Source organism: Triturus cristatus, chromosome 2_1, assembly GCF_964204655.1.
Source record: "Triturus cristatus chromosome 2_1, aTriCri1.1, whole genome shotgun sequence".
Lineage (NCBI taxonomy): Eukaryota > Metazoa > Chordata > Amphibia > Caudata > Salamandridae > Triturus > Triturus cristatus.
Genome location: NC_140581.1, coordinates 504,942,330 through 504,969,811, shown reverse-complemented (window position 1 = coordinate 504,969,811; position 27,482 = coordinate 504,942,330). Strand labels below are relative to the sequence as shown.

Here is a 27,482-nt window from a genome sequence, read left to right as displayed (position 1 = left end):
AGGTGCTAGCTTCCGACCACAGAGAATAGTAAGGAGCAATGTAGTTTGACCTTGCATGGGCTGTCCCAACTAAATCCCATTAAGAGAACAAAATACAAGAACATGTGCAGACTATGTGTGAAAATACAATATGATATAGTTGAATTCAAATTTTTTGTATTTATGTATAAACTTTAATAGTATATGTTTGTACTTTTGTAACTTTTCTCTTGAATTATTGTGGCTGTACAAAATTAAAATACCATATGGAACAAAGCAAGTGTTATATGTTGGCTGTGTTTCAGGCCGGGGACTGCCCACAGAAACACCGAAAGATATGGCAGAGATCGGTGGAGTGCAGGGGTATTGAATTGCCGGCAGTGGAATCCCAGACACTTTCATACAATGAGAAGTAGTACTGTAATAGTGTAGCCCACAGACATTGAGTACGGATGTCCGGAGGACATCTGGCATCATAGATCGAGAGGTATGGCAGGGAAGGGGATGTGGCGAGGAGGGGAGAGAACCGTTCCGGTGCCCAGGCTAGCCATGGTTATTGTATGTTCCTTGTTTTATCACCCTGGTACAATACGACAAATATAGATGTTTTTATTGATGTGTCGGCCACTGGCCCATGTTGTCCCAATATAAAACTGAATAAAATTTGTTTGAAAAAAAAAGAACAAACGTGATATTGGGTAACAGATGCAAAATAAATGTGTCCTACAGAATGCCTGGTTAGGCTAACATAGGGCAAATGACAATGCTATATAGGGAAAACATGACACATTCCTGTCAGAATGAGAACAATATGTAGCACTAGATGACTTTGTATCAAACTCTTTCAACTTTCCCTGCGGTGTACCACAGGGTGCTTCTCTGATCCCTACTCTTTTTAACCTATATATTTTACCAATGGTCAAACTGATCAAAATGTCCAGGTTCTCAGTGATATTGTACGCTAACGATTCCCAAATCGTGGTCTCGATCTCAGGCAACCCAGACCCACGGCCACCAAATTTCATAACTGTATGAAAAACATTGGAGACTGGATGAATAACAATTGTTTAAAATTAAATTCAGAAGTCCTCCTATTTAGAAATAGTACATCCTTTTGGTCCCCTAGTTGGTGTCCCCAAGATATGGGTGCCCTGCCAACTTCAGTCGAAAAAGTAAGGAACTTAGGTATCCTTTTCAAAAATAGGCTGACTTTCGACAGGTAGGCTGACTTTCGACAGGTTAATCGAATTGCCTCATCCATCTTCAAAAGCCTAAAAATAATCAGAAAAATCCTCCCTTTTATGGCTATCAACCTTAAAAAGACAGTCGTCACAACAGTGATCTTGTCTAAATTGGACTACTGCAATGCCCTGTACATTAATATGCAACAAAACTATTGGCCAAACTGTAAACAATGTTCGGACTATCTATATGTTGGAAAGTGGATTATTGGTAGGGGCCAATGTAGGTCTGCCCCTGGCAATAAGGCCACTAACACAGTATAGGACTCAGAATAGGTCTTAGAAAATTATTCCTATGCTCAACCCTTGGTAACGTGGCTGCGAACAGGCAGGCTTAACTTCAAAGAGAGGTATGTAAAGCATTTAAAAACACCAATTCAGTAAATTATTAAGACACAACACAAAATAAAAATCCAACTCCAATTTATAAAAATAGGTAATATTTGTATCTTTTAAATGACACCAAAACGAAAAAAAATCCACTGTAGGGAACCAGAGATATGAATTTTTAACAATTAGTCACTTTCTAGTGCTTAGAAACCAACAGTGCCCCTTTTAGTCATTTCTTTTCTCCGACAGGGACACACCTTTAGAAATTGTTCTGGAGAATTTCTCACCACTGTTGTGCAGCCTTCTCCAGCAGGCTGGATCCAGTTAAAACTCCTTCCTGAAGTTCTGCTTGCGGGTCCCAAAGTATCCAACACACAATCCAAGGTTCTGGAATCTCCAAGAGGGTCCTTGAAAGTGTGAAACTTCAATTCCGCAATCCACTTGAACAAAACCCTTACAAATCCACTGGTACTACAGGCTGGGATTTCTTTGGGGGGGATGTCCAGGTGAGCTCTGTTAACCTGTAGCTTGCAGGGAGTCCACTCTTTAGTTATTTTGAAGCAGATTTAATCCACAGGGCTGTAGTTTTAAATGGTGCAAAAAATGCGCAATCTCAGAGTCCTGGCTTTTGGAAATGCACATCAGAAATCTTCAGCGCAGACCCTTCTGATTCTCTTAAGTTTCAAGCAGCATATCTGAGAGGCTCTGCCACTCTCAGATACTTATTCCAGGTTCTCTGGGTCAAGCAGGAGGTCACTGCTGACCAATGGGAGCAGGGCAACTCCCCAAGAATATGACCACATCCTGTAGAGTGTGGCATTATTTTGTCCCAGAGTGCACCAAATCCTCCAAATTCATAATGGCTGATTTTCCAGCAGGGAGGTAAGAGCTGGCTAAACACACCTATAGCATGGCTTAGTTTCCATAAACACTCCCTCTTGCATCTGTGCATTCCTTCCATTAGCCTAGCTCTGGCTGAGGTGAAAAGTTTAGTTGTAAATGACACGAAGGCCTCCTCTTTTCTTTGAAGACCATGGTTTACGACTCCTCCCCCTGCTCTGGCATTCCTGTGTAGCAGCACACTGCCCTCCCAGCAGAGCTGGTTAACCCCAGAGGCTCTTTATCACCTCTTCAAGGCAGCCTGGCTAATCCACTTAACTCTGACCAATCAGGACAGACCACTGGAAGGCTGAATCTGGACTTACAAACAAGAAAGTCTTATAACTTCTTGTTTGTACCCTTTAGGAGAAATTCAACCATATCATATTCTTGAATTTATTAATACCATTCGGGAAAGTCTTTGAATGATACTTCTAGCCCTCTCCTATCAACAGTTATTAGTTAATTACTTCCTACCATGTTAACCTATGTAGCAGGGGATTCGCAATGGGAAAAATTACTTGGGTCATTTTTCCAGCACCAGGACTTACAAAAACATATTTTATAAGTACGTTGCTGATATCTACAGGACCCCCACCCCATGGGACAACTAGGGGAGACTTTAGGGGTTCTGAATCTGTAGAAATATTGCAGATCCTCCCTCCACAGGGCTCCTAGCATCAAAGTCGTATTTGGGCAGCACTTTATCACAACGTAGAGAATGAAATGTGAAATTTTACTTATCCCAGGGCATATAAAACTCATTTGTATAAGGGTCTATAAATACCTGACCGCCCACCCCTGGGACACCTAGGGGAGACCCTGGGGGTTCCTATATGCCAAAACATTGTAGGTTATTCAATGTCGAGTTTGAGCACAATTTATTTTTTAAAAGCAGTCCTGCCGCCCAGGGCTACTTTTAAAACTGACCTCAGGCTTCAGCAGTGCACACATGCAATTGCAGAAAAGCTGCTGGGCTCCAAAACTGCCATGCTCTATTGTGGGCTAGGGACTTCTATGTAGTTTTAATCCCTCTGCCCCAATATTTAATAGGGTCTGATAGGGTAGGTCATGCCAACCACAGGGGTACCCCAACCCTTAGTGTACCCTAGTGTATGTAGGTGGTTTCACTGTATTCTAAATGTGTCTTTCAGCATAGCACTGGCCCTGGGCCTGGTTAGGCAGAGCCCAGGGTCAGTCAGAGTCGGTTACCACCAGTACCATTCAGCAAAAAGTTGGGGGGTTACCAGGGCACAGGATGACTTTGCAACATAGCCGCCCCCCCCAAATGAAAGATGATGGGTTACTAACCTACACCCTGGTAGTCCTCATCAGCTAAGTGGAAAAGCCTGGAAAGTCCATTTGCATGGGCAACCCCAGGTCTGTGTTCCAATGTAAAGTTAATCCCCTGTAGGGAAATAGACCCCTTTAACAGCTTGGGATTCTTCCCTCTCATCTGCATGAGCCATCTGAGAGGCCTGTGGTCAGTTTGAAACCGAAAGAGTCCCAAATAAATATGGTCTCAACTTCTTCAGGGACCAAACCACAGCAAAAGCCTCTCTCTCAATGGGACTCCACCTCTGCTCTCTGGGAAGAAGTTTCCTGCTAATAAAGGCAACTGGCTGATCAAGGCCCTCTTCATTTAGCTGTGACAACACTGCCCCGATCCCTTGCTCTGAAGCATCTGTCTGAACCACAAATTATTTTGTGTAGTCAGGGACCAGTAGCACTGGTGCTGTACACATAGCAGCTTTCTGAGTGTCAAAAAGACTTCTGACACTCTGGGGTCCAATCCACCTTCTTTGGCCTCTTTTTAGAAGTGAGTTCTGTTAGGGGCCCCACAATGGTCCCATAATTTTGAACAAACCTTCTATAGTACCCTATCAGTCCAAGGAATACCCTGACCCGAGTCTGGGTAACAGGAGCAGTTCAATCCAAAATAGTTTGGATTTTAGCTTGGAGAGGCTGTACATGACCCCCACCTACCTGGTGCCCCAGGTACACCACAGAACTCTGCCCTATTTGGCACTTGCTTGCCTTAATAGTCAGGCCTGCCTGCTGAATGGCCTGAAGCACATCCCTTAGGTGGCTTAAGTGATCCCCCCCAGGTAGAACTCTATACAGCTATATCATCCAGGTAAGCTGCACTGAACTGTTCCAACACAGACAAGACCCTGTTCACCAACCTTTGGAAGGTGGCAAGTGCATTCTTCAAGCCAAAGGGCATTACCTTGAACTGATAATGTCCCTCTGGTGTGGAGAATGCTGACCTCACCTTTGCTTCATCAGTGAGGGCAATCTGCTAGTAACCTGAAGTCAAGTCAAAAGTAATCAGGTACTCAGGGTAATCAGCCCCTACACTTATCAATGAGCTCATCAGCGCTAGGTATAGAGTGAGCGTCAATCTTTGTGACTGCATTCAATCCTCTGTAGTCCACACAGAACCTTAACTCCATGAGTCCCATCTGAGGATTAGGTTTGGGTACCAGGACCACTGGACTGGCCCATGGACTCTCAGACAGTTCAATTACCCCCAATTCCAGCATCTTAGCAAACTCCGCTTTAATGCTGGCTCTGACATGGTCAGACACCCTGTACACACAGGTAGGCTGTCACCAATGTCAATGTCGTGCACACACCACTCATTGATGCCTGGGGTTGAAGAGAACAGGCCAGAAAACTGCTCCATCACTTGCTTACAGTCTCTGTGCTGCTGGTCTGTCAACTTGGGAGAGAGCACAACTCCCTCCACTGACCCATCTTGCACATTAGTGGAGAGCAAGTCGGGCACAGGCTCAGTTCCCTCCTCCACTCCCACATAAGTGACCAATAACATGGTCATGTCTGCCCTGTCTCGGTGGGGTTTCAATCTATTCACATGCAGGACCCTATGAGGGTTCCTGGGGGTGCCAAGGGCAACCCAATAGGTAACCTCACCCTTCTTTTCCAAGATTGGATAGGGCCCACTCCACTTGTCATGGAGAGCCCTGGGAGCCACAGGCTCCAGCACCCACACCAATTGTCCTGGAGTATACTCAGGCATAGTAGCCTTTTGATCATACCAGTGCTTAATGAGCTCCTGGTTGGCCTCCAGTTGCCGGTTTGCCTTGTACATGTACTCTGCCATTCTAGATCTCAGGCCTAGCACATAGTCAAGCACGTTGTCCTTTGCTTCCTTAAGAGGCTTCTCCAAAGACTCTCTCAGCAGGCTCAATGTCCCCCTCACAGGGTGTCCAAACAACAACTCAAAGGGAATGAAACCAACCCCTTTCTGTGGCACCTCCCTGTAGGCAAACATTAAGCATGGAAGGAGAACATCCCATCTCCTCCCGAGTTTCTCTGACAACCCATTTATCATGCCCTTCAGGGTTTTGTTGAATCTCTCAACAAGACCATTTGCTGTGGGTGATAGGGGGTGGTGAACTTGTAGTTGACACCACACTCATTCCACATAGCAGTCAGATAGTTGGACAGGAAGTCCGTGCCCCTATCTGATACCACCTCTTTTGGAAAACCTACTCTGGTGAACACACCAAGCAGTGCTCTAGCCACTGCAGGAGCATCAATGGTTCTAAGAGGGATTGCTTCAGGGTACTTAGTGGCATGGTCCACTACCACTAAGGTATACTTATTCCCTGATGCAGTAGGTGGTTCCAGGGGACCAAAAATGTCCATCCCACCCTTTCAAAAGGAACCCCAACCACTGGCAGTGGTTTTAGGGGAGCCTTTGTCTTGCCCCCTGCCTTGCCACTGGCCTCACAGGTGACACAGGAGCTGCACAACTCCTTTACCTTTTCAGACATATGGGGCCAGTAGAAATGGTTCACCAACCGGTTCCATGTCTTTGTCTGTCCCAAATGTCCTGCCAAGGGGATATCATGACCCAAAGTCAGGATTAACTCTCTGTACTTCTGGGGCACCACCAACCTCCTGGTGGCCCCCTCCTTGACGTTTCTGGCCTCAGTATAAAGCACTCCATCTTCCCAGTAGAGTTTGTGAAACCCACTGTCACCCCCCTCCTCTTGCTTAGAAGCAATCCGCCTCAAGCTCTCAAGGGTGGGACAGTCTAGCTGTCCCTTACTAAACTCCTCTCTGGAGGGTCCACCTGCTCCTGTCAGTTCTGTCAAATCTGACGGCTCTGGCAGGGATGGAGTCCCTCCCTCAGAGGCCAGATCCTCCCCATCAGGGTTTGATTCTTCCTGCCCCTCTGGAGTTCCCTGGCCTGGCTCACCAGGCCCAGTACCCTTGTCATTGGATGCTTGGCCCTTTGTAGAGAGTCCAAGTGTCCAGACCCTCCCTTCTGGCTAGTCTGTGACCTAGTCACAGCACATACTCACTCAGGGAGCTCCAATATTTTCATATGGAGTCCTTTCTCCACCTCTGACCAAGCAGAGGCTTCAAGATCATTACCCAGTAAACACTGGACCGGGAGCCCCTTTGACACAGCTACCTTCATAGGGCCTGTCACACCTCCCCATCCCAAATCCACCACAGCCATAGGATGGAGTTTGGTAGTGCTGTCTTCATAACTCACCTGGTGAAACTCACCAGGTAGCAACCTTCCTGGAGGCACCAGCTCATCAAGGACCACAGTTACACTAGCCCCAGTGTCTCTGATAGCCTCAACCTCAGTCCCATTCACTTTAGGGCTCTGCCTGTACTTGCCCATGTTTGGAGGTAAGGCAGCAACCGTTGCAATATTCACCCCACCCAGGGACACTAAGGTTGCTTCCACCACCTGACTACCCTTCTCTGGGGCACCAGTCTCCAACCCTACACTTACACTGGCAATCCCTGTGGATGGCCCCTTAGGGGGAGCTTCTTGGCACAGACAGCATCTCCCTGTTTGTGCCCTGGCTGGTTACAGTCAAAGCACTTACCCACCTTTGAGGGATCAAAGAACCTACCATTCTTTCCCCGATACCCCCCCCCCCTTTGAATTTGGGGTGGTTTTGACCTTCTTTTCCCTGGGTTTTCGCCTAGGGAGGGGCCTGTCCTTTTCTTCTTGTCACCCCCCTGATGCTGAATGGAAACCCGGGTTCTCACCCACTCATCAGCTGCGTCTCCCAGCTCTCTGGGGTCTGTCAGCTTAGAGTCCACTAGATACTGGCGTAACTTTTCTTCTGCACAATGAGTCAAAATATGTTCTTTCAAAAACAAACTATACAATCCTTCATATGTCTCAACAGTGTTACCAATAATCCAGCCTTCCAGTGCCTTTACTGAAACGTCCACAAGGTCTACCCAAGACTTTGAACTCAATTTCTGGGTGCCTCTAAACCTCAACCTGTACTGCTCTGGAGTCAGACAAAATCGTTTGACTAAGCATTCCTTCATCTGCTGGTATGATTCTGCATCCTCTCCCTTCAGGGTAAGGAGCCTATCCCTCCCAGCTACTGGAATCAACTCCCACAGGAGTGCACCCCAATACTTAGAGTGGACCCTACTCATTCTGAGGGCCCTCTCAAAAGCTGCTAGCCACTTGTCATTGTCATCCCCCGCAGTGTACTTGGGTACTATACCATTGGGAAGTTTGTGAACAAATGCACCACCCCATGACATTTCAAAATCTTCATCATTTTCACTGCCACCATTTCTTTTCAACGCCTCCTCCCTCTCCCATCTCTTCTCAGCCAATTGCAGTTCCCTCTCCTCCAAAGCTATCAAAGCTAATTGAGCCTTAAGAGGTCTCTCTGCAAGGGACATTGGGGGTTCTGGAGTAAGGGACCCTTCCCCTCTCCCACCACCTGGAATCATATGGCTAACACTAGAAAAAAATGGAAGAGGCATCATCCTCACCCCCTTTGGGTTGAGGTTGGGGGTCTCACCCTCCATTCCCCCTTGAGTCTCCTCAGCTACACCAGCCCAGGCCATTAGGGACTTAAGCAACGCTGTCTTCTTAATCTTGTTGGAAATAGGCAGCTCCCTAAGCCTACACAGTACCCTAAGATCACCCACTGCAAACTGGGGCAGTTTAGCCAGGTCCAGCTCCATGGTTCCCTAGTTTTGGGTCACAATAACTAGGCACAACAGACTTAGAACAATTTGGAAAAATCAAAACAATGGATTAAAAACAGTTTAGTTCAAATTCCAAAAATCAAACTAAAAAATGTTGTTCAAAGGCAATTTAGAGGATATTTACAATCTTAATTCACTTTACTGAAAGGTGTACGTTTTAAATGCAAGTCCTCATCCACACCGCTGAGCACCAAATGTTGGAAAGTGGATTATTGGTAGGGGCAAATGAAGGTCTGCCCCTGGCAATAGGGCCACTAACAGTATAGGGCTCAGAATAGGTCTTAGAAAATTATTCATATGCTCAACCCTTGGTAACGTGGCTGCGAGCAGGCAGGCTTAACTTTAAAGACAGGTATGTAAAGCATTTAAAAACACCAATTCAGTAAATAATTCAGACACAACACAAATAAAATTCCAACACCAATGTATAAAAATAGGTAATATTTTTATGTTTTAAATGACACCAAAACAGAAAAAAATCCACTGTAGGGAACTAGAGTTTGAAAGATTAGTCACTTTCTAGTACTTAGAAACCAACAGTTCCCCTTTTAGTCATTTCTTTTCTCTGACAGGGACACACCTTTAGAAATTGTTTTGGAGAATTTCTCACCACTGTTGTGCAGCCTTCTCCAGCAGGCTGGGTCCAGTTAGAACTCCTTCCTGCAGTTCTGCTTGCGGGTCCCAAAGTATCCAACACACAATCCAAGGTTCTGGAATCTCCAAGAGGGTCCTTGAAAGTGTGAAACTTCAATTCCGCAATCCACTTGAACAAAACCCTTACAAATCCACTGGTACTCCAGGCTGGGAATTCTTTGGGGGGGCTGTCCAGGTGAGCTCTGTTAACCTGAAGCTTGAAGGGTTTTAATAGCATAGGATGGAACTTCTGGTAAAACTCGCATGGGTAGCCGTTCGGACTAGGTGCTTTGCCAGTTCGCATACTCAGCAATGCGATTAGCAGCTCATCAACAGATAGGGGGGCGTCAAGTTCCTCTCGCTCCATATCAGACAATGCTGGGGGAGGAAAGTCATCGATAAACTTCTGTATAAGGTTAGCAGGCAATATTTCATGGGGGGGCGTATAGATCTGTAAAATATAGGGCAAAACAGTCCGCAAAAATGGACAGATCCGTGGGGGTCGTCCCATCAGGACCCCATATGCTCAGGAGTGTCCGGGAGTGCAGTGTCTGCTGGCACAGACGATGCAGCAAGGCGCTGGACTTGTCTCCCCATTGGTATATTCAGCTGCGAGTGGCCAGCCAATAGAGCCGGGCTTCGTTTAACAGTTCGCTGGTTTATATTTGTTGGAAATGTAGTAGTTGTCAGCGGGCTACTTTGCCCATCACACCCCTACTGGTGCGCTCCAAGTCGAGTAGCTGGGCCTCAAGTTTTAATAACTTATCCCGTTACTGCCTGCGTCGCGCGGCACAGAAGGGAATATCCACTCCTCGGAGAGTGGGCTTCATCGCCTCCCATAATATGGCTGGAGATGCGACTGAGTCTGTGTTAAGCAAGAAATAATCTGTTAGAGAGTGATGGATGTGCGTCTTGTAGTCAGCATCCCGCAGTAACCACGACGACAAGCGCCATCGGAACGGGGAGCGCCTGGGATCCAGGGAGAAGAGAAGGGATACCGGCGAGCGATTGGACAGCCCTTGGGAGGATCTTAGTGTCTGACAGCCTATGTATATGTGTACCTGGCAGGAAGATGTAATCTAGACGAGCGAAGGATGCATGGGCACTAGAAAAATAAGTGTAGGCACGCGTGTGAGGGTGCATAGTCCTCCATGAATCGACCCACCCCAATCTCTGAGTCAAGAGCAATCATTTGGAGTTCGGAGTCTCCATGGCATGGACCACAGCAAGCCATCTATCCAGCGATGGGGACATGACATCATTCCAATCGCCTCCAACAAGGGTTATTACCTGATCAAAGCATCGTCAGTTTTTCAACCAAGAACCATGAGAGAGGGGGGGCGTATACACTACCCAGTACAATGTGTTCCCCATATAGTGTTACTTAAATCACAAGGAACCTGCCTTGTGGGTCAGACCACGTTCGTCTATGGACAAAGGGGACGCTGTGATGGATGAGAATTGCAACCCCCCGGGAGCCTCTCGTGAAGCCAGCATGATAGGTGGACGCAAATCCAAAGCGCCCCAAGCGCGGTGCCTTGGTACCCGCCAGGTGGGTTTTCTGTAGAAGAAGGGCATCTGTCCTGTGCCGCTTTGCCTGGCGCAACAAGGGGCCCGCTTAATCTTGTCGAGTAGCCCATTGACGTTCCAGCTAAGCTCTCTATTCACCCTCCCACTAATTCCTGTGGCAATAGTACAAATATGGGACGATAAGAAGGTGAGTGGCATTGGCAATTTCAAGCATATAGATAGCGGGAAACATAGTGGCAGTGACAAAAAGAAAAACAATTAAGGAAGTCAAACAACCCTCAAACCCAACCCCCACCCAATACCTCAAAACCATAGTATCTGTCATGGTGGGCGATGTACCGTCACCCCAACGGGGGCAGGGCACAGTTCCACACCAATGATTCCCCATTGAACTGACCCCAAACAAACAGTATAGTCTCAGATACTGAGACGGATACGCAGGGGAGTGGCCTCACGTAGGCCCATAAGTAGAGGCATCAGAAGAATAACCAAGCAGAGTTCAGTTGCATGACCCCAATACAAGCACAGTACTTTGTAAATATAGACATAATATAAGAAGAGTGGAAAAGAATTTACCAGACAGTCCAGTCTGTAGAGGAGTATTGATACGGGTTTTCAGTCTCCAGAATGCGGCGGTAGGGTGTCCCATGTATCTCCATCTACCCGGGAACCAGAAGCACCCTGGGACTGTGAGCGACGCCTCGAGCGTGATCTGCGGTTGATGGGTCGCCACGTGGCTTCTCCAGAGGGCGACTCTGAGTCAAATCGCGGTGGAGTATGTGTTTTGAGTTTCCGAGTTTAGTCCGTCCAGGCGAAAAACTTCCTCTGGGGTATCAAAGAAAAACGTACGTGAATCATGAATAACTGGCAGGCGGGCTGGATAGAGCAGCGCATACTGGAGTTTAAGATCCCGCAGTCGAGCCTTAGCAGCCTTGAACGATTGTCGGCGTTGTTTTACCAATTTCGTATAGTCAGGAAATATGAGGATATGGTGGGAGTTATGTTGCAGTTTGCCTGCCTGCCAGGCCTGCGTAAGGATCACATCCCGGTCGCGGAAGTTGAGGAATCGGGCAATAATGGGTCGAGGTCTGGCCCCCGGCAGAGGTTTTTGCAGCAAGGTGCGATGTGCGTGTTCAATAATGCAGCAGTTAGACTGGGACACTTGGGGAATCCAGCTCTTAATCCACGTGGTGAGGAATCGCTCCATGTTATTGTCCTCGCAACCTTCAGGAAAACCCACAAAACGAAGATTATTCCTCCGGGCCCTTCCTTCAGCATCTTCCGCTCGAAGCACGAGACCTTTAGTGATAGATTCTAGGGAGGACACCTTCTTTTGGAGAGACGCAACCGTGTCCTCTGTTGTTGATATTCGAGCTTCTGCTTCCGTAATTCTATCCACTGCTGTGTGGAGATCCTGGCGGATCAATATCACATCCGATCCAACTGCTCCAATCTCGGCCTCCAGCATGTCTCGCGACGGCGTTATGGCCGCCATCAACGCAGCGTTGCCCGGACCAGCTGAGCCCTGACTCGCTGGGTCCACCGAGTGAGCCCCAGCATAGCGATCCAGGGTACTCTGTTTGGCACCCAAGTGGCCCGTCACGAGTCATGGCCAGGGTTCGTAGAGGGCAGCGAGCAGCGCGTGGCACTCAGATCAGCGGCCCTGATGGTGAGCGGACCAGGGAGACGGAGGAAGGGAGGGATCCTCAGCGGTGATCAGCAATTCAAGACCAAGTCTCACCATACGGTGGGCAGGGAAGTAGGCATAGAGTCCACTCACGCACAAGCCGCATCGGGACCTAGCCCGGCCGCCTACGCATGCAGGCAACGCCTCACCCCCCCAGTGGGTACTCCCACCAACGCACGTCGCCACCATTCCCGCAGCGCAGCCGCAGGGACGCTCCACAGGGCCTGTGACGGGATCAGAAGGACCGTCTATTATTTCAGCAGGAGCAATAACTTCAACCTCACTCAGAGGGCGGGGGAGGAGGGACGACCCTCCCTCAAGAGCGGCACGGAGAACGATCGTGCATCCAGGGTGGCAGCGGCCAAGGGTCTTCCTCGTCGTCACCCTCTCCCCACAGGGACCACAGCAGGATCAGAGGCAGTCCAGGGCACTCCAGCGGACTCTAGGAGAGGAGGGAGGGTAAGTCGTATATGGAACTCTGCAGCCAGCCCAGCACAGCACAGCACCAGGGAGGACAAGGCACAGCCCAGCCAGCAACCCGGTCCCAGCAGGAATAATCTGGAGAAGGGCCCGGGTCGCTCACAGATCACTATAGGCCTGTTGGTAGAGGTAGCCGAGAGGCGCAGGCGAGGGGAGAGTGCAGCCGGAGGGTACCCATAAGCCCCCAGAGGCAAGGGCAGTGCAGGGGGGCCCACACACTAACCTTAGGCGGGTCTACCAGCGAGTCCAAAGGGGTCGCACACCACTGCACAGGGCGCCCTACATCCAGGACATTCGGTACAGTCCATCGATCGCCCAGCCCGTCCGCAGCAGTCCTCAGCAGGGGCCCGGCCTCAGCACGGCCCACTCCAATGAACCGCGCTCAATTTCAGGGCCGCCTCTAGTCAGAGGGGGCGGCGGACGATGTGGTTGCCAAAACACCGCAACTGGCAGGCGGCACGGCAAACCGATCGATCCACGGGGAGCTCTGGGCGGGGACCCCAACTTCAGCCCGCACACCGCACAGGGCCGACAACGTCCTGTCTCAAAGGGCTGGCAGCATCACCTCACAGCCGCAGCACAGGCACTTCACAGTCGCCCAGACAGGAACCCCGCAGGAGACGGCGCAATCCAGCCCCCGGGCCTCGCACACGATCGAGGACAGACAACGGGCATCTCCTCAGCCCAGCAAAGGCGCAGACGCACAGCGCTGCACAGGCCAGAGCGACAGATCAACAGGCAACACCGCCAGGTAGTCACTTCGTCTCCAATTCGCCAGGGGACGGCACTCTAGCACGGTGGGCAGAGGCAGGCACGGGTAGAAGCAACTGGGAAGAGATAAAGCGTTCTGATGGCACAGAATACTGGAAGGATTAAGGAGCGGGCCTCGGAGCTAGTCTAAAGCGTGTCCGCCATGTTGGACCGCTTGGCCACACCCCCCTGGACCAACGTATTTAATATAAAATGCTTCCTGATATATTCTCACCAGACCTTTGAACACAGTGGCTGCAAAAAAATCTATAGGGCCCAAATTCAGGAAATCCCACTGGGGAGGTAAAAGTTTTGTTGTCTGCATAACCACAACTAAGATATGGAACTCTCTCACTCTCCAATTGAAAGAATTGATCAATCTCCTACATTTCAGGAATGCACTTAAAACATGGGTTTTTAATCAACAAGCCAGTTGTGTCCAGTTATGGTAGGTTCTCCTCCAGCAAAAGAAATTCACAGGTCTGACTGGCTTCCTTAAAAAAGGCTGCACTAAGACAGTTTCGGATACACAAGTGCTCTATAAAAATAAATACCATAACATTGAACTGGAACAGGATAGTACCCCAGTTATAATAGAGGAGCAGGCAATAAGATGGAAACCACATACATTTAGATGCTTAGATATCCAAATTTTTTCATATAGAAAATAATGTAAGGGATGGAAACCTGAGGAAAGCACTTACAAACCTAAAACACAGCAGAGTTCTGAACACTGCTGCCACTTTGGTGATGGGGCACATAGCTTTGGCCTAGAGGATCAGGCTTCCAGACTACTCTTCCATTTTAGCATGCTCCCCATATTGGTCTCAAAATCCTTTTTCAAAGACTTGATCCAAGGCACTTCCAGAGATCAGGTGGTTTTAACCAAATTAAAACTAACAAAAGATAAGGGAGGGCTGAGAGTGTATGGCTTTAAAATGTACTCTTTGCCAGCACAGCTGCAGTGTGTTTCAAAATGGAATGAAGGCATATAACTGGCAAAGATAGGTCTCATAGATACATTAGCTATGAAACTGACTGACTCACTAATGGGCAAACACACACCATCCGAACAGACTCATATTGCTTGCAACAGTGATGAGCGGTTGGAGGCAGGCTTTAGTTAGGACAAGGAGAATCGCCCTTCCTATAATTAGGCTTCCAAAGACCAGGGACTATTTCACAGCAGTGCAGCTGCAGCTCTGGATGAGAATAAGACTGGAAACAGCAGGAGACTGCTATGACAATGGCAGACTCATGCTATTTAACTAAATGACTCACATGGAGAAAGTTTTTGAAATATAACATTATGAAAAATAAATTTCAGAACATATTGTGAGAGGATCCAAACAGAGAACCGCAAACACAATAAGTCCTGGAATGTGGCAGACTGTTGGCAACATGGTTTTACCACACACTTATCACAGAGAAGAAAAACCATCTAAACGCTCTAAAAATACAGCGGGTAAAGGCTTAAGCATAGCGATTGCTGACAAAGGTTGGGATCGCATACTTTACTCAAATAAGATTGCACCCAAAGCAACCATCAAGTAAACACATTAAAACTATTTTCACAGACGTTTAACACCCAAAAGGTTTAGCCCAACATGCCCCAAATGTGCTCAGAGTGACACAGGATTCTTCCATATAGTCTGGAACTGCCCGGTGACTGTATCATACTATAAGGGAGTCAAACTGCACCTGGAGGCTACACAAGGAAGGGCGGGCCAATACACAATGATTGGATAACTTTTGGTGCAGTTCATTTGCCTAAAACAAAAAAAGTGAGCAATATGTTTACAGAAGTGGCATTTGTAATGACCTAATAGACTACTGTTATAGACTGAAGTCTGATTTAGACACAACACAATAGTATTATGGAAAGGCTAAGTTCATAAATGGGTAGAGCTCAAAAGGATAGAGTTCCACAGAGATGAGGTCAGGGCTTTGGGAAAAAAGCCCATAGCAGGACAATGGGAAGAAGTACTGTTGTCCATTAATATAGCGTCAGACCCAACATATTGGAAAGTCTACTAGGATAGCAAACTAGCGTAAAACCCCACAAATAATGAGTTAGATGACCCGGGCATTCCTTAACACGATAAGCGGTATTCAGGCTTCCTCTGAAGACGTTTTTTTTTTTAAATATGTAATGAGTAGTCTGTATGCACCTAGATCAGCTTCACCAAAGGAATTTCTTTCATTTCTGCTCAACCTGTCTGAAGACTAATCAAATATTCCTTAAACTATAAGTGTACCATTTGCTTGCTGAGACTGGTATTATTAGTGCTTCACATCCTTTACAAGGAATTCTTGAATCAGAACCTTTAAGAGGACAGAATGAAAGCTAGATAGGGCATTATATACAAAACTGGATTTAACCAAGTTATCATGTAACATATGTACAGCATTTATTACTTTAGTGTCATTGACTCTCTTCCAATTACATCTCACTAAAGAGACTGGTAATTTGACAATTGATGTTTTTTTTTCTTTTGCTAAGAAAAGGAGAACAAGTAACGAGTAGTGCAAGGAAGTTACTGAATCTCAATAATGGAGACTGCAATATTTATCATCCAAATGTGCTCTGAAGTATGGCCTTTATTGTGAGTAAGAGTCTGTACAAACCGAGTGACCTCAAAGGAATTCATAGTTTGAGAGAAATGTTAAGAAGACAAATCAACACGACTATTAAGATGTAGGTTGAAATCCCCTAGGATAATACAGTTTGGATATTCTAACAGTGCTTGTCCTAATGTGCTCAATAAGGAAGTAACAACTTGTGGCAGAGTCAAGAGGGTGATAAATGGACATATAAGACAGGTAACACTCAGGTGAAATAGTGCAAATCACTTGCAAAAATCCTAGTGAGTTTGAAAGCATTGGTGGATTAAAGAGCAATTAGGCTGCTCTCTATAAATCATTGCATCCCCACCTCCTACTCGAACAGTTTGATTGAAATATATAACTTTATATCAAAGTAGGGTAGAACGTTCTAAATTATGTACAGAGGTTTGATCTAACCAAATTTCAGCAATAAAAAGGAAGCCCCAAAAAGTAGCAAGAAATAGCTTGGAATTTTTTTTCGGGTGCCATGAGAGAGAACGACAATTACGGAGAGCAGCCTCTCAACTAAATGTAGCTGTAGAATAAGGTGAAATATTGGTTAAAAAAGTTAGAAGTGAAACGGTGACCACAGACTTTGCTACAAGACCCAGATTACTGATTTGTGATGAAACTGTAAACATGCATTGGAAAATATATTTAGGAAGCCATGTTGAATAAACAAGCCTACCTGCATTAATGGGAGGCACTACGAGGGAAACAGAGAGGTTGGGTGAAAAAGGACAGCTTTTCCCTCCAGATGTGCAGACTTAACACAGATGGAATTGCCTTTGCACAGCAACTGATGCTTAATAGGGAGAAGTCGGTTCGCACATGCTCTCAAAGAGCAGACAGAGCTACAGCTTAAGTCTGAGAAAATGGCCGGTCTGGATGGAACAAAGAGAAGCATTTACCTAAGATGGCCGAAAATAATACAAGATTCCCCAAGTATAGTGTCCTTTCTGCAAAAATACAAAGTGTAGCAGACCAAAGTGTAGTGGAGATGGGGTTCTATGTACACACATTGCTATGTTAGCATAAGCGCTTTAGATGTAAAACGCCATCTTGCCACTTTTGCTGCTTTTGCACTCGACACTGCAGGCAGCTGTTATTACAAGAAAAACTGCTTGCTTGCTTTTTCTTCACATGAGAACGATCTGTTGTTCACATCCCTAGACGAGCACCGCGACCTTAGTCTGAACACTGTGTGCAGAAGCCATCAAGGTCAAATAACAATGTATGCTTTTGAGTTCAGGTTGATCGGCCCACGCTCTAGCCATAACACGCACACAGCTGCAAATATCTGAAACTCAGGTGCCTTTAATTTTGCATTTGCATGCATGATTCAGACACTTGGAGAAAACCTTTTCCAGACACAGAGCAGAGCTGATCCTGTGATGTGATTCACCTAAGCTGATATTTACGGTATGGTGTTCCCCATTCAAGCCTAGAGACCTTCTATTAGATTCATAAAACTAGCTTACTATCGAAGGGAGGGTGGTTGTTTTCCACTATCATTTGTAATATGATTTCTCCCTTCATTTTCTATGGTATTGTAACAATGCTGATGGTTTTGTTTTTAATCATTTGTCTGCTTATGTTAGCCAAAGTATTGCTCCTCAGGGCACGTAGTTAAAAATAAACATTTTAAACTTTACAGTGTCTCTGATTCCTCTTGGTGTGGACTGATATGAGAATAATAATGAAGAGGTGTTTCTGATTCCCACCATTCCCGAGAGTACTCTAAGTCGCTTGTTCTTGGTTGTCTAATCATTGGTAGCTCTGAGATGATACGGAGAACGAATGAGACACTGATGCTAGTCGGATAGGGGTTCTGGGTACTGAGGTGAGTTTTTTGGTACACCACAATTCACTGAGGTCCTGGTTTCCTGCGCATAGTTCTGTGCATGAGCAGAATCCCTGCAACAAAAGAGCACCTGAACTGGGGAAGGGATAGAAAGTGCCTAAAATGGGAAGCCAGATAAATTGATTGCTTAATCTAAAATATAGGTGAAAGTAAAGTTAATATACAGCTCAGTGATAATAAGAGGGAACTGTGAGGGTCGAAAATAAAATATAAAAACTGTTACACAAAAATAAAATTAATAAATAGAGGTTAAAAATATCAGCAAAAATCTTAAGGATAAGTGCACAATAAAATACATTTCAAAGCCTTCAAAGGTGCAGACAATTGAAGGAATATCGGTTAGTGTATAATTCAGTGCAAGCCATCAAGATGTCTGAGCTGCAATACAACTCATTCCCCGAGTCTCTCTCTTTCATGACTAGATTGCTACTTTTCAATTAATCTCTACAGTTCGCTGTTTGGCCTCTCACCCTTCCCATACTTTTTAAAAGCTTCACCTACCTGTCCACTTCATCTTTGTATTCTAGCAATGAGAGGAGGATTCAATGGTGGGCAGGTTGAACTCTCCTCTGGACAGTGTTTGATGTGTTTCCAGGGAATTCAATGTATAGTGAAGTATTTATTTATACTGTGGAGCACTATGTTGTGTTTGGTATGCATGCACACCACACAGATAACCATCCTGAATGCCTACCATACCACCCCAGCGCTCGAGACCGATCCAGCATTATTTGTAAAAAATGTTACTATTGTATCTCTTCACTCCCATCTGCACTCCACCATTGCACTCTGAAGGAAGGGCAGGTCCTCAATATTAGTTGCACATGCACAGACTCGTTTTGTGTGATCCCCATCCAATACTGCATACCCCACCGCAGGATCTGAGATGGAGTGAAGTAGCTGAAATGGCGTGCCCTTGTTAAAAAGGATTGCTACTTATCTGGTATAGCAAGAATTACATGACCTACACCAAAATCAACTCCACCTTCAGGAAAATTTGTTAGATCGTAGCGGTATAAGGTGCTTATTTAAATAACCAAGACTTAATGTATCTTGAGAAGGTCCATAGGCCCTCTCATACTCCAAGTGAATAGAATGATGTCACCCTCCTTACCATGGATAGTATCTATAGTGTGTTGAATGAGTACAATTGTTGTCTATTTTCTCCTTGGCCTGTGTATGAGCATGGAGTGCCTGTGAGATTCTGTGCTATAGGCAGCATGTAAGGAGGTCAAGCTTAAACTTGTTCCCCAACTCTCTATTATCCACCGGATCCAAACGTATAGCGTTGCAGCATCATCATTTCTAAAAGCTCTCACTTGGATATTACTTAAACGGCAACAGGTGTTAGCTGACCTGAGTAACATGTAACTCAATAGCATTCTTTACATTGCACTGTGCTTGGGTAGGTGACCAAGCACAGTTACTTCACTACTGTTACTAAGCTCCACTGTTGCTCCAACTGTCTGTTTTATTCATCTGGTGAAATGTCACTCATTTAGCACTATGCTTGCTTTAAAAACGTTGCAGACCATTTCTTTATGTTACCATGAGGATTACTGGGCCTCATCTGATCATGATCCTTAGCGGTAAACATGAACAGTTTTCCATTAGATTAGTGCTCTGTAGAGGACTACAATAACTTCGATAAGGAAAACTTAAACATGCCCGAAAAATGACAACATAATTAACTGCCAGGAATATGGTGCATTAATTGAGAATACTTAATTTTGGCCATGTAATGGACAACTGACAACCTAATTCAGAGAACAATTGGTAAATTTATCTGCGTGAGCGCGCGCACACAAACACACACACACACCATTGAAAAGCTCTTCCAAGATCGAACAAACGTATCTGCACACCAATATAAAAATAATGTTTTAAACTAGCCAGTGAAAAAGTTTACTAATCTCACACAGTCAGATATCAACAAAGAAAAAGACTGAACTAATGATGGCCTTTCCAGACTCGCATGAAAGGGATTTCAGACACTGAATGCGCTATGATGCCTTCACAATGGCGGTCAGTACTATACAAATGTCAATAACTTGGCATGGTTTATTTCCTCAGGAGTTGGGCAGCAGGAGGGGAGCAAAAAGAGGAAGGGCATACTTTGAAGCGATAAACATTATACACATGTTAATTACCACGAGGCAATGTGCAGTGGCTGGAGATGATTTATTTATTGACTAATACAGCCATATTGTTTCATATAGAGGTTAATGGTGTACTGGACTTGGAAAGGAAGACTGCAAGGCATATGCAACGGGGAGTTAAGGATAGGGTATCAGATGCCATCAGTCAAAACGTATTCTGAAAATAGAGTGGTGTGAGAACAGGTTACCACTACTTGCCTGTGGCACAAGAGTCTCCGGTGGACAAATAACAAAAATTTTAAAAAACGTACTCAGTTCTGCCAAACTATGTTCTTAAGTAGACTGATTCTCCTGAAGAAAGCTTCCAGAGTACACAGAATAAAAACTGGAGAATTTGTCTAAGCCTTACCAGACTAGCTTCTGTTGTAGCGATGCGGTTCAGAACCTTCAACATACTCGTGGGAGCCACAGGGTTGAAACTGTCAAAGTCAAAAATGAAAGTTATAGAACAATCTATTCGATTTAGGTCAGCTATACCGCACATAATCAACGTTCTGATTACAGAAATTTAAATAAATAGTATCATGTTACCTAATATTGGAAATAAAGAGCTCTTCCTGAACGTCCTTTGGGAAGAGTAGCCTTTGGTTTCTGTCCCCACTGAGACTGTCAGAGATAATAAATACCACAGGACAGCGACCTGTTCGTACAAACCTCCTGCAAATGAAATCATAGATCAGTCATAATATTTTGCTTTACAACGTATCTTGGAAATGCACTGAATAAGTGGGAGCTGAAATGAGTGCATGAGAAGAGGGGTCTTAAAACATACCTCAATACTTCATGTAAAATTGGGGGGTCACGATAAAACTGGTTCGGCATATCCTACAGAAGAAAAGAAAATACGATAATAACCAGGAATCAGCATTTTCTATAATAGTGTTTTTAGGACAATGCGATCTTTGAATTTTAAATATTGTATAAAGAATGTCGCACTGTGCTTTCCTACAGCATATTCATCATGGCTTCAGACACAACAACAACCATGGAAAACAGTGAGTCCCAGGTTTCTAAAAACTATATAAAGTGTTGTAGCTAGAACATTTCCATTCCACCCTATGGCCAAGAGATCCATTTTAAACCTCTTATATCATTAGGATAAAGCTACCTTCATGGTTACTTTATTATTTTAGCCCAATGGCTTTTTACTATCAAAGAGTTGGTACTCTGTCACCCAGAGTCCATAAACCAGTGACTGCAGGTTCAGTGTTGGTAACGAGAAAGAGCCTATCAACTATAAATAATGGAGTCACAGTAAACTGATCCTTCACCTGCGGTCTTGTTGGTTCCCATTCTCAAAGTGTAAGTAGATTCCAGAGCAATAAGAATGAAAGGAGACAACAGGACAGGAAGTATCCACGTATTGACTGTGCCCAAATAACTATCTGTTAACGTTAAGTGCTGGATGGTGAGACATTTGTATTTTAACCGTATTGTATTTAAACTGTATACTGATGCTGACACTTGTTTAATAAAAAGAAGTATAAAACAAAAAAACAAAAAAAAAAAAGAAGGAAAGGAGAAAGCAGAATTGGCCAACTTAAGCCTAGCCAAATACCTTACAAAGAACTGTCGTGCCAAATTTAGCATTGCTTTGTGAGAAAGTCTAAAGATCATAATATTGACAGACTGCATGTGGGTAGGTGAAAGATGTGCCGCATAGGTTTTTGATAGGCATACTCCTGGAGAATGCCACAAAAGCTCTACTGCAGTGTGCACTGAAACCAGGTGTAAGTGTGGGCAAATGCATGATGTAGCAATGGGTAAGACAGGAGGAAATCCTCCTTGTATATGTGGCCTTAGCAGCTGCTCGCATTGCCTCCACTCCACAGTAAATGCTGAGAGTAGAATTCAGAGCTCTAGTGTTCAATAAATCTAGGATGCACATGCTTTTAAACTGAATTCTGTTTTCTACTTTCACTGGGAGAGAAACCCACTGACCTTCAGTACTCCAATACCAATATTATTTGCAATCTTTAGATTATAAATAAAGTGTTTAGTAATTCTCAAATATATAGTGTGTTAAAGGAGTAATCATAGCCCGATTTGTACTCCCACCATTGTGCCCCTAACATAAGATGGAATGAGATAAGTTACTTTCCTTATAAAAGAGAGCAAAATGAATAAACACTAGTGCCAGTTTTGTTGATTTTGTGTCTTTAAAGCAGGACCTGAATCCAGTACAACGCCTATGTTTTTAATCTTCTCATCTCTGCTAAAATGACTAGATCTATTAAAGGCGGACTTGTGAAACGTGCTGTTGATCTTTTCAGGAGTGCCACGGTGACTAAAATATTTTTGCTGTTTTATTGAGCTAATATCAATGACGAAGCTTGCAGCTACCAAACTCCTGTTCCGCCCCTTTTAGAATTTTACGATTCTGGACGCCATCTGCATCTTTAAAAAAAAATCTAATTCCTACATATTAATAAAGGTGAAGTAGCAGTAGATATAAATATTAAAGAGACATGGTATTGAGGAGAATTTATAATGTGGAGTGTAAATTACTTAGGAAGAAGGTACATTCTCTAGTTGCATGAATCTCTAAACCGGACATCAAGGACAACCTGTCGTGGAGAATGGCATGGCCAACTGTATCAAAAGGTTGCGGAGGGATCCAGCAGGACCAAGCTGGGTCAAGACCACCAGACGCCCTTTGGAAATGAAATTTAGGAAGCTCTCTGTCACATACTGCAAGACTGTGCCCATGCCATGCTTGGGGCAGAAGCTGAATTGATGGCATCTAGGAAGCTATATTGATAAAGTTTGCAGGTGTGAAGAAACTGCTTTCTCTGTACTTTAGTTCAAAACTGGGGGCTTGGCAAAAGGTTAATAACTGATTCAGACTTTATCAGACCACTCTCATGTGATCCTAACTTTAGAGATTCGAAACCCAATGTGACAGCATGTTAGATGGAGATTCCCAATGCTTATTTTGTATTAATATGAGTGATGGTGTCCAAACCTGGCTCAGAATCCCAGGGCTGATGCAATTAAATGTCAGCATGCCCAATACCACGGCTAATTAGTGTTGAATCCATATCGTGCCTCTTTTCCATCTTTCTCGTCTGGGGTCTTTCTGCTTTGTTTTTCCGCCTAATGTTCCCAGTAAATGTCAGATGCAGAAAAATATGTGCCGGTCTCCAAACGTGAGTGCTGGTGGCCCCATCGGCAACCACCGACTCAAATTAAGCAATGGAGATTCTGAAAGGGCTCCCTTAGAGATTCGGCCTTCAAGAACGAAATGCAGGCTGCCTTAAAGGCATTCTTTGAAATTAACACTAGGCCAGTTGGCCAATTCACAACTGTTTGGGAAACATTCAAGATACGTGTCAGGAAATTCATGAAAGGTAAACACATCAGGATGCTGTGATCCATTCATACGCAGTCAGACAGACTATAGAAAACTTCAGCTGATCTCAAATCTAGATATGAAGCATCCCATTCCTCTAAGGTACTTAAAGAAATAATTAAACCCTGCTGGCCTACAGGGAGATGGCTGAAAGAGAGAGCAAACACTTGGGGAAGAGAGAGAGGGTGCTAGCAGGACATAGTCCTGGATGCCGAGAAAGGTCCACCAGCAAGCAGTTATACACTCAATGAGGTCACCTACCAGGGAATTAGTTGAGACACCTTGCCTTCCTTCAGAAGTTTAAAACAGATTATTAAAATCTATATGCCTCATGATCCAAAAAGGGAACCCTCCACATTGTGGAATACCTAGATGGGTTAGCACTTGCTTACCTTGTCTTACACGCAGGAGCCCACTGGGTCCAGAAAATGATGACTACCATTGAAGGAATGCTGGGTGGAAAGGTACCCGGCTCTGGTGGCCTGATGTCTGAATTTTATAATTTAAGATCCAGCGGGCTCAGCGGTGTACTGATGCTAACCCCCTCGATTCTTGAAGCAGGTCAACATTGCAATCTCAAAACCAGCAAAGGAAGAAAAATATGGGAAATCCAATAAGCCTTTATAACTTATGAATATGGGCAAAAATATTCTTGCCCACGTAATAGCTATTGATGAGGAGCTTGATGCTGCTGAAGCTATATGGGGTTATACCAGGGGTGGGAAACCTCAATAATTTGCATACCATGTTCCCTATATACATCAAGTCTGTGTTCCTTGATGCTGGTACAGCCTTTGACTCATTGGAGTGGCCCTCCTGTTTATGAAGAATGGTGGATTAGCTCCAATATCCGGAGCTATTGCGATTGTTAATTTACGTGGCTAGGGTACCTGTTAATGGGTACACTTTCCAGACACTCGTCAGGGGTGCAAACTTTCGCTCCTCTTTTCAGCACTGGCCACTGAGCCATTTATAGTCATGATTAGGGGAGAAACACCTGCAAAAGGAAATAGCATTCCCGACTAAGCATTTGCTTGTGTCAATGTATACAGACAATATCATCCTATTTGTGAAACAGCCGGAGGCTAATTTAGAAATTATAATTGGAGGGGTAACAACGCTTTGGGTACTCTCCGGAACACAAATTAACTGGAGAAAAATGTTCCCTCTTACAAAGCTTATGGGTAAGCTTCCCACTGAATATCCATTGTGGTGATGCGTAGAGTCGGTTAAATATCTCAGTATATTTGTTAGAGATAAACAACTGATGCTGAGAGAGAACTATGGCCTGGTGCTTACTGGGCAAGTGGAGAGATGGAAAATATTGCCGCTGCTTATGGCTGGTACAGTGGAGTAACAAAACTTGCAGGGGCCCCCCTGCTAAGCACATGAAAGGGGGCATCCACACTCCAGACCCAGTAAGGAGCCCTCAGGCCAGGGGCCCGCCGCCCGTGCACAGTGCTGGAGGGGGTTATGGGAGTTATTGTTAAGCCACTGGGCTGGTACAGTAGTTCCTAGCCGAAATTCCTCTACTTGTTTAATAATATCCCCTTTCTCCTTGAGAAATACATCTTCTTTAGGCTAAAAACCTTATTGATTAAATTGGTATGAGGAGGCTATAAACCTAGGTTAAAATGTCAATTAAGATGGAGATTGGGAACTGATAAAACACCCATACAGGGCTATGTCTTTGAAATGCTTTTAACAATGGTACTGGTGGTAAGCTCCTATATTATGGTCGTGAATATTACTGTTTTTGACATTTGTGAAGCAGTGATATGACTGTGACGTTAAGCCACTGCAACTTGTAACAACTTACTCTACCATATGGATACAGCGAGCCCTCATTGGTTACTTTATATATGTATGTACCTATGGTTTGCTGTCAACAAGTTGCTATAACTCAATAAAACAGAATTAAAAAAAAATTGCTTCAGTGCGGACAATGAATATTATATTGACTTAGTAAATGCATGTTGTCTACTTGTTTAGAAGTTCAGGAGGTGAGCTTTTTAACAAGTTCCTGTTTTGGGAGGAGGCATTAGTAAGCCAGGTAATAAAATGTTGTAACCTCTCCAGGAAAGAGGAGAACGGTCAGAAGAGGCAGTGTTTGGAGGGTTGTCAGTAGATTTCATCTTCTTAATGAGAAAGCATTTGCAGGGTGTCCTTAGTTAAGGGAGACCGGTGTGCAACGCCCTTGGTCAAATGGGAATATAGTCAATCCTTCTTAAGAGCATGAGATTTATCAATCGTCAACAGGCTTTTGTCCCATACTGTGGATTTTATTAGTGAAAAATGGGTTACATTATCACAAACATTTTGAGACCCACATTCTGCCACAGTACCAGTAGTGAAGAAGGCATGAGCATCGCCAACTGGTATAGAAGTGTAGGCGAGTATCCATTACTAGGAAATTTCCTATTCTAGAATGTTGTCATGGCCCGATCAATATGCTTTATAAATGTCTTTAGCTTTCGTGTCATAATTCTCTGCAATTAAACTCGGACTACCTAGCCCATTGTTTATGGACTTAATCTCTCAAATGAACAGGCACATCTACTTTGCATAGATTAGTACATTTCTTAAGTTGACCGTCTACCCCTTCACTGCCATAAAGGTTGTGCAAGGTGTTCTTATTAGTTATAGGCTTCTGAATCATTGACAAGGGATGTGAAGTGTGAAAATGATGTTTTCGTGGTCGATTTGCACTGAAGGGTACAAACTTGCATTGGCTAGGTGAAGCTTTCAGTTCAATAACTCAATGCAGCCTCCCTAGATATTGAGACTGGGATAGAGGTAGAATTTATGTGTAATTTGCCTTTTTTCTGCAGCCCAACAGTCAGCCTACCCGTGTATGTCACAAACTATATACGCTAGGGGATGACTAAGTTACTTAGCTATACATCTATCTATGCTTATCTATAATTGAATATGCCACTTACCAGTATGCATCTGTTCTTGGCATGTAGGGCTGCTGACATTCATATCTGTGCATATATCGCCGCCTAGTGTTGGGTCCGGATGATTGCACATTGTTGTCCTGGAAGAGTCTTCGAAGTATCACGAGATAGGTGGCTCCTTCCCTGGACTACAGTGCGCATGGGCGTCCTCTCCATCCTTAGATTGTTTTTCGCCATTGTGGCAGTAATGGAGTAGATACAGTAAGTGATGACCATGCTATACAGTAATTCTGAGTGCTGCAGCCGCTACAGGCGCCGGGTGGGCGATATGAATGTCAGCAGCCCTACATGCCAAGAACAGATGCATATTCAGTTCGAGGCATGTGGGCTGCTGAATTCATATCTGTGCATAGATTATATAGCAGTCCCTCCATTAGCGGCGGCTGCCCGTGCCAGCTGCAGCAGTCTGAAAAAGGGTTTTGAGAACAGCCTGTCCTACAGCTGCCTGCTGTTTTGAGTGTACATCTACACAGTAGTGTTTGGTAAATGTATGTATAGTGGACCATGTGGCTGCTCTACATATTTCCTGGGAAAGCCATGGACGCCCCTAAATTTCGTGTTGAGTGGGCTCGTGGGGGAATCGTTAATGTGCGTTTAGCTTTTTGATAGCAAATTTGAATACATTTAACGATCCATCTGGCTATCCCTGCTTTGGAAATGGCGTTGCCTTTGTGTTGTGGAGAAAAGGCAACGAAAAGTTGTTTTGTTTTCCTAAAATCCTTTGTTCTGTCTATATAGTACATGAGGGCCATCTTTATATCTAGTGTATGGAGCATTCTCTCTGCGACATTTTGTGGATTTGGAAAGAAAACAGGCAGTTCAATAGTCTGATTCATGTGGAACTGCGATATCACTTTAGGCATGAATTTGGGGTTGGTACGTAGTACAACTCTGTTTGCGTGAACCTGTATGAATGGCTCTTGAATGGTTAGTGCCTGGAGTTCACTAACTCTTCTCAACGAAGTGATTGCCACTAAGAAAGCTACTTTCCAGGTGAGGAATTGAATCTCACA

General features: G+C 44.8%; 1 protein-coding gene across 2 annotated transcripts in view; it reads right to left on the bottom strand.

The window, feature by feature from the left end:
* RAD17 (RAD17 checkpoint clamp loader component) overlaps positions 1-27,482 on the bottom strand; it is a 472,816-nt gene that overhangs the window by 295,002 nt on the left and 150,332 nt on the right. For both annotated transcript variants that reach the window (XM_085632384.1, XM_085632385.1), the window contains exons 7-9: positions 20,930-20,982; positions 20,689-20,814; positions 20,507-20,576 (exon numbers count right to left, since the gene is read on the bottom strand). In XM_085632384.1, coding sequence (XP_085488510.1) covers positions 20,507-20,576; positions 20,689-20,814; positions 20,930-20,982 — 249 coding nt within the window. The remainder of the gene's footprint in view (positions 1-20,506; positions 20,577-20,688; positions 20,815-20,929; positions 20,983-27,482) is intronic.